Raw genomic sequence first — 7,486 nt, forward strand, 5'->3', positions numbered from 1 at the left:
GGGACGTGTTTGTGATGATGAGGTGGGCGAGAGAATGACTAGAACTTGTAGTTACAGTAGGTCCAATGAATCATCCACAGACATGATTTTGATCATGGTATTGAGAATATTGAGAAGGATTTGGAAGAGTCTGACGATCCCTTATGAGTGTACGGGGGACTTTGATGGGGTATATGATGATGATATCTTCACTGACCAATCATGTGAAAATTATAGAAAAATGAAAAAAATTGTTAAAAAAAATACGTTTATTTATTGAGACAAGAAAGAAAGAAATATAGTCGAGAAGATAAACAAGAGCGAGCGAAATCAAGTATGGTTGAAGAAGAAGCTGAATGGTATAATGATTATAATTCAGATTGTAATTTAGGAGGAGCGAGATAATAAAATAACAAGAATTCTGGAATATAAAATAAAAACATCAATAATATATAGAATTCTGAAATAAAATAAAAACAACAATAATAAAAACAACTAATTTATTATGAAGTCTTGGTGAGTGAAAGAAAATAGGAACACTTTTGATGGATGAAAAAAAATGTATATTATTAGCTAGTGAGAGGATTGAATTCTGACCTTTAAATCCCTCAAAAACTGATCGAAATTCTTCTCGGACGAACCCTCAATCTTCATAGCATTCCTTACAGTCTCCTTCACACGGCTCGCCGCGTCCCTCACCTTGTCCGAAGACATGAGTTCCCGAATCTTATCCGCAATTCTCTCCCTATCAACCAACGGCGACGATCCGCCGCCGTCGTAAAGATTCAGCCCCACCCCCCAATCATCCACCACCAGCTTCCTATTGGTCGGCTGATCGAGCATCACCGGACGGCAAATCATCGGCACCCCACACCATATGCTCTCCACCGCCGAATTCCACCCACAGTGCGTCAGAAACCCTCCGACCGCCGGACTTTCTAGAACCTTAATTTGGTTGCACCATGGCACCAATAATCCCCTGTCCGAATCCCGAATCTTCTCCTCGTACCCCTCCGGCAGCACATCGCCGTCGCCGCTTGAAGTTCCGGCACGGACAACCCATAAGAAATTGACGCCGCTGAGAAGAAGACCGTAGGCAATTTCGTCGAGCTCCTGTTTCGGGATCTGGACCACGCTCCCGAACGACACGTATAGGACTGACCCGCGGGACTTGGAGTCCAGCCAATGATTGCAGAGGTCGGATTCCGACCAGATGCTCTTACTGACGGCGGCTGTCGGAAGACCTTGGGAGAAATTGACGGGCCCGATTGCGTAATTGGGTTGGTATTTGGAGAGGGCTGTGAGTGTTTCGGATTCTAATTCTTGGACTGTGTTTTGGAGGATGAAATCTGCTTTCTTAACTTTGTCGAATACAATAGTTAAAGTTTCGACGAGGATTCCTTCCCTTTCGTGGATGATCGACATTAAATCCCTCGAACTGATTGTCTTGATTCCCGGCAGGTAGTTTATTTCCAATTCCGTTGTATTATCTTTAGGACAAAGAGATGCTAAGAAATAAGTATAAAAAATTTTGAATTAAATTTATATTATATTTTTTTGTTATTTCTAAAAATTTTCAAAAATTTCAAAACACTTTCATAAGTTCCATCCAAACAAAGTCCAATTTTAAATTTAACATGTTCAATTAAAATAATATTACCTTCGTTCACCGCCAATCTACCTGTTTATTTTTTTTTTATGTTAATCTTTGAATATTAATTATTATATTAAAACGTAATAAAAATTTAGGAAAAATGACAAAAATACTTCTATTTTTTTCTTATAATATTAAAGTAATGACATTTGTAAAAAAAAAATTATACAAATATAAGAATATTTTTTTAAGTTAAAAACAATAACGCCAAATGCATATGAAAAGATTGACGGTGGACGGAGATAGTAATTTTTTTCTAGATCCCTAATTGTATATTTGTTATAAAAATTAGTGTATATAAAAAAAAATAAAAATAAAAAAAAAAGAGGATTTTAGATTCGAAAATAATAGCATACCGTTGGGGACATGGCCCTTTTGTTTCATAATGTCCCAGTGATAGCACAGAGAGAAAACCAGGGCTGGTTGTGTCCAGAACGACACATTTACGAGGTTATATTTTCCGGCAATGGCTGCCGGCCACGCACACATTGTATCAGCAACCAGGAAATGGATAAACCTGCTGTCGGAATCAGCCATGTCGTCGGCGATCAACTTCCCGACGAATTTATCCACGACCGCCGGAAATTCCTCGACCAAGTATTTAAAATAGGTGGGGCCATTTTGGTCACGATTGTACTCCAAAGGGAACCCGTCGCTGATCGTCGTGTACCGTATGTTCAGCTCCGGCGACAACCGCCGCGCCTCCGCAAAGATATCGGGATCATCGACGGAGGCGCTGTGGGATTCCAACAACCTGCGGTGGATGTGGTCGAGGTGGACGAAGGTGACGGCGATGCCTCGGGAGGCCAGCTTGAGGGCGAGGCTGACGAACGGGTTGATGTGGCCCTGATATGGGACTGCGATCATTATCGCGTGTGGTATATTCCGGCGAAGCGCCGCCGTCGGAGGCGGCGGAGTTGGCACCATTTTGATTTGTAGCGGTGGAAGAATAAATATGAAAAAGAATAGAACAGAAGGATAATCTGATTTTTTTATTCACAATGTTCACCGATATGTTTCACGTGAGAACTCGATCAGCAATACGCAACACAAAATCTATAAATCAAAAATAAAATATAATTAATGCAACGAGTGCTCCAAAACTGATTCAGATGCGACAAATTGTTTCGAATCAAATAAATCACATAAATTTAAATAATCAAACAAACAATAATCCTTTTTATAGATGTCTTAAGGAAGCAAAAAAAGGAAAGGGAAAAAAAATTAAGGAAACTCATTAACAATGTAGCTGCTGAAAAGGAAATTAAAATTAAAAGGAAACTTATTAACAATGCAACTATTTATTAACTTAAATAATTGGGTGTGTTTGTTTGAATAATTTTAGGTAATTTCTATTATTTATAAAAGATTTTTTTTTAATATAAAATTTAATATTTATTTTTATTTTTTATATTAAATTAGATATAAAATTTACATTCAAAATATTATATTAATTTCTATTTATATCCTATTAAACGAGTATATAAACTTAAAGTTTTATTATTCAAATTTAAATTCAAAATCCCCAAACAAATTAAGGAAAGCAGTTAATAAGAAACTTATAAGAAGCAAAAATAGTAAAAGAATCTTTATTTATAAGGAAATAGGAATTAAAAGGCACTTAAATTATACTTTCTCCGTTTCGTAACAAAGAATCTATATTTTCATTTTAATCCGTCTCATAATAAAATATATATATTTTTTTATTAAATGTATTATCTTTCTAATATTACAAATACTCTTACAACTTACATTATATTACACAAATATCATTACATTTATATCACACATATTAATAAGGTTATTTTAGTCATTTCTATTTTATTTATATTACATCCAAATATAATACTAATATTTCTAAAACTACGTATAAAAAATAAATAAAATATTTAGTTATAAGTCGAATAGAGTACGTAAACTTACTTGTATTTTTCTAAATTAGCATAATACCCCATGTATTATTGTATTTAATTTAAAACACCGCTATTTTTTTATTGACTTTGATTATATTTGCCTAGACACGTGGCAAAGGGGAGGTAGTAGGGGGCTTCGAATGTTTGGCCCCCTAACTATTTTTATTTTTATTAATTTTTTATATTATATGTAATTTTTTAGGAATTGAATAATAAATTTAAAGTTTTGAATAATTGCTCACTCTAAATAATTTAATACAAAAATTAGTATTATAAATATTTTACTTAATTATTCAAATATACTAATCCATATACTTATAAAATTGAAAATTCGAATATTTGTAAATTTTATAATTTCAATTCTATTTTATATTCTTATATTTTTTTATATATTATAGATTTTAAAAAATGGCCTTTGCCAACTTTTTTTTCTTACTCCGCTTGCCATTAATTTTTTCGATTGACTCTCGTTTCTATATAAATAGATAAATAATTTATATTTTAAAAGTTTAAACTTTTAGGTTTGATAATACAGTAGTTAAAAAAAGAAAAATCATTTACTCCAATTATAACATTTATATTCAGAATGTCATTTTTAATTTGGTAAATTATTTTTTAGTTTTGTAATTTTTTATTTTTTTTTTTTTATCATTTTAGTATCACAACGGGAGCAAGTATTGCAATAGTCTCATAAGTGAATTATTTTGGCACATTTGGTCATAATTGGGTGACATATTGAATGACACGTGTCCGTTAAGTAAGAGCAACCAAGCGGCACCCAAAATATTTATTTTTTCAAATAATTATTTTTTTAATCTCGTAACTAGCTTCTCATATTACTTTTCTTCCATAACAGAAGTTTGTATAAAAATGGTCCCGTAATAAGTGATTTTTTTTTTTTCACAATTTGTCCCCTGCCGCCGGAGACATGCACGTGACACCCGTGTGGCACGCTGAAACACACATGTCTACCAAGTAGGCATCACCTAACGGCCACTTGAAATTCTTTTTTTATTGTTTTATTTATTTTTTTATTTGGACAATACCAAAAAATATACCAATTTATTATTATTTTTTTAATTTGGACAATATCAATTATCAAAAAATGAAAAATGAAAAAAATAATAATAATTCTATGTGTTCGCTAAGTGAAACTACTTGACAGATATGTGTGCTCATGTGTGCAATGCGTATATCAACATAACTTTATTTTCTATATAAAATATTATTTTCTTCTTAGTCTAAGTGATGAACACGTGGCACCAGCATGGCACGTTGGAGCACACATGTCTGATAGACGACACCTGGGTGGACATGTGGAATTTTTTAAAAATTTTTTGTATTGTCAATTTTCTTATTCAAATTTTAAAAATAAAATAAAATATAATAATAATAATAATAATAATAATAATAATAAAATTTCACGTGTCTATTGGGTGGCGCTTACCTGATGGACATGTGTGCTCTGGTGTATCACATGGATGCCGCCACGTGCGCATCTCCAGCGCGAGGGCACCAATTGTGCATAAAAAAATCACTTACGGGACTATTTTTATACAAGTTTTAGTTACATAACTAAAATGATAAAGAGATCAATTACGGGACTAAAAAAATAACTTCTAACAAATTAATATTCCACATATTACGTTTATCTGGCGAACACGTATCCTCCGACATGCCATGCAAACATCTCCGACGCCAAATGACCTAAGGTGTAAAAAAAATATTTTAAAAAACATACTCCAATTACAAAATTAAAATAATATGAGGCTAATTGAGACTAAAAATAAATATACTTTATAAATTCAATTATACATTCGTGACGTTCCACTATTACTCATAGTTACAACACCTCGTACAGGAATAAATAACAACCAATAATAAATACACTACATCACTTTATTATTATTATTATTATTATTATTATTATTATTATTATTACATGTATATATATATCAAAACATCTAAAGCTCTATATAAAAAAATCATTCAACATTATTTAACATGATATGAGAGCCGAGAGGTCCCATATTCGAGTTCCATTGTCTCTATTTGTTGTTCACGTGCAAGATTTGTATGATGCCATATAAATAAATAAAAATTACGAATCTTTAAAAATTTAAAATTTTTAGGTGAAACGGTTATTAACATCTTCTAACACCAACAATACAATTATTTCCCTACAAATTATAAAAATACGACGCATCCTCCAAATTGTTGGGAACACACACAAGGGAAGATAGAGAAAAACAAATAGTAAGACACGAGAATTTAACATGGTTTGATCTCACAACAGATCTGCATCAACGATTCAAAAACGGGATAATCCACTAAAATATTTATTACAACTTTTGCACGGACAAAATTGTAAAACCATCATCACAACAACTCACCAAATCTCAATTTCACTCTCTCTAGTTACTAAAGAAAAAAAGTTTGTTGTTGTCTTAAAATATGACCTAATTGGGTCAATTTATAGGAGCAAATGTCCCCACATTTTTATCATACTTCCTATGTGGGACATGAGAAGTTACACAACAAATCCTCCCTCTTCCCATAGTCTCACATATTTCAACCATGTTAGAAAAACAAACTCTCTTCTCGATTTTTTGATTATTCATATTATTGTTGGTCTCTGCATTTGCTCGCAAAGTGCATTCTGTTTTGTTTTTTCCTCCCTTGCATAATCAAGTTGTCACCCTTGTACACTTTGCATAGAGTTTTAGTGCCAACATATCTATGTCCATGTAAAGCTAACTCGCCCAATGAAATAGCATTAGCTCCAACAGTAGGCACATACCTCACATTAAAAATTGTTTTGACATTACCATTGTGGAGCTTCAAGCAAACTCTTCCAATGCCTTCAATTCGTTGTCTCATCTTATTCCCCATATTGATATAGTCAAAATCTCTCTTTGTATGAAAAGTATCAAATAAAGTTTAATCTTTATATGGACATCGGAAGCAAAATCCATCACCCAATTAGAATTCTCAACAGGATTTGTATTTAGAAGAAGTAAATCACATTCATAACTGACCACGTTCACGGAATTCTCAACTTACCTTCAAATTTTTCAGACTTCTCAATTCTTTTTTAAAAAGCCAACAGTGATTTTGAATGTGACCAAGCTCTCCAGAATAATGATACTCAATAGAGTTGTAATCTCTCGGCCGAGATTTTGATCTTCCACCACGTTCACTCTTTATTTTCCTCCCTCTTTCAGAACCCTCCACATGTAGTATTTGACTCTCCTTTAAATTGTCTCCATTTCCCATTATCTTGTCATTCTTCTTCAAAACCGTTATCGTCTCATTCAATTTCAATGTAGTTTTCCCAACCAACATTGACTGCACCCACTGCTTGTAGGATTTGGACAATGAAGTTAACAAGAGCAACATATGCTCTTCCTTTTTAATTTCCTCTCATGCATTCAACAGTCGACATACTAGCTCATTAAACTTGTTAGTATGGTCAATTATATTACCTCATTCCTCCATCTTCAAATAGTATAGATCCATTTTCATAATCAGACAGTTAGTCAACGTCTTCGTGGCATATTTACTCTCCAAAATATCCCACAACCTCTTCGGCAATATTTCCGTCAACACAGTAACCTTTATCTGTGGGGTGAGTACCAATCGAATCGTGCTAACAGCATTTTTCCAGATCAAACTCTAATCACCTTCTTTCATACCTGTTGGCTTTACATCTTCCAAGGCAACATCAAGACCTTGTTGCACCAAATAGTCTTGAATTGTGCTTTGTCACATGGTAAAATCACTCTTTCCATCAAATAGCGGAACCTCATATTTCAAAGTAGTAGACATAGTGATTAATAACTCTCGAATAAACAAGCACTTTCAACAAACAAATAAACTAAGGCTCAAAAATAAAACCAGGAACTCAAATCAGACAGAACCGACATTTCTGGCAGAAATC

The 7,486-nt window shown here is 33.2% G+C and overlaps 1 protein-coding gene across 1 annotated transcript; it reads right to left on the reverse strand.

Annotated features, from left to right (window-relative positions):
- Positions 1 to 552: 552 nt before the first annotated feature.
- On the reverse strand, positions 553 to 2,560 carry LOC127250832 (UDP-glycosyltransferase 86A1-like). Its single transcript, XM_051274259.1, has 2 exons — positions 1,990 to 2,560; positions 553 to 1,469 (listed from the first exon to the last, which is right to left on the reverse strand). Exons 1-2 carry the CDS (start codon positions 2,558 to 2,560, stop codon positions 553 to 555), a joined length of 1,488 nt encoding a protein of 495 aa, XP_051130216.1.
- Between the last annotated feature and the right edge of the window lie 4,926 nt (positions 2,561 to 7,486).

The sequence above is a fragment of the Andrographis paniculata genome, unplaced genomic scaffold, assembly GCF_009805555.1.
Source record: "Andrographis paniculata isolate CXL003 unplaced genomic scaffold, ASM980555v1 Contig38END, whole genome shotgun sequence".
NCBI classification, from domain to species: domain Eukaryota; kingdom Viridiplantae; phylum Streptophyta; class Magnoliopsida; order Lamiales; family Acanthaceae; genus Andrographis; species Andrographis paniculata.

Coding starts and splice junctions, on each gene's coding strand:
- LOC127250832 (XM_051274259.1), bottom strand. CDS start 2,560: ATGGTGCCAACTCCGCCGCCTCCGACGGCGGCGCTTCGCCGGAATATA. Junction 1,470..1,989: donor AAAGGGCCATGTCCCCAACG/GTATGCTATTAT, acceptor TTTGTCCTAAAG/ATAATACAACGGAATTGGAA.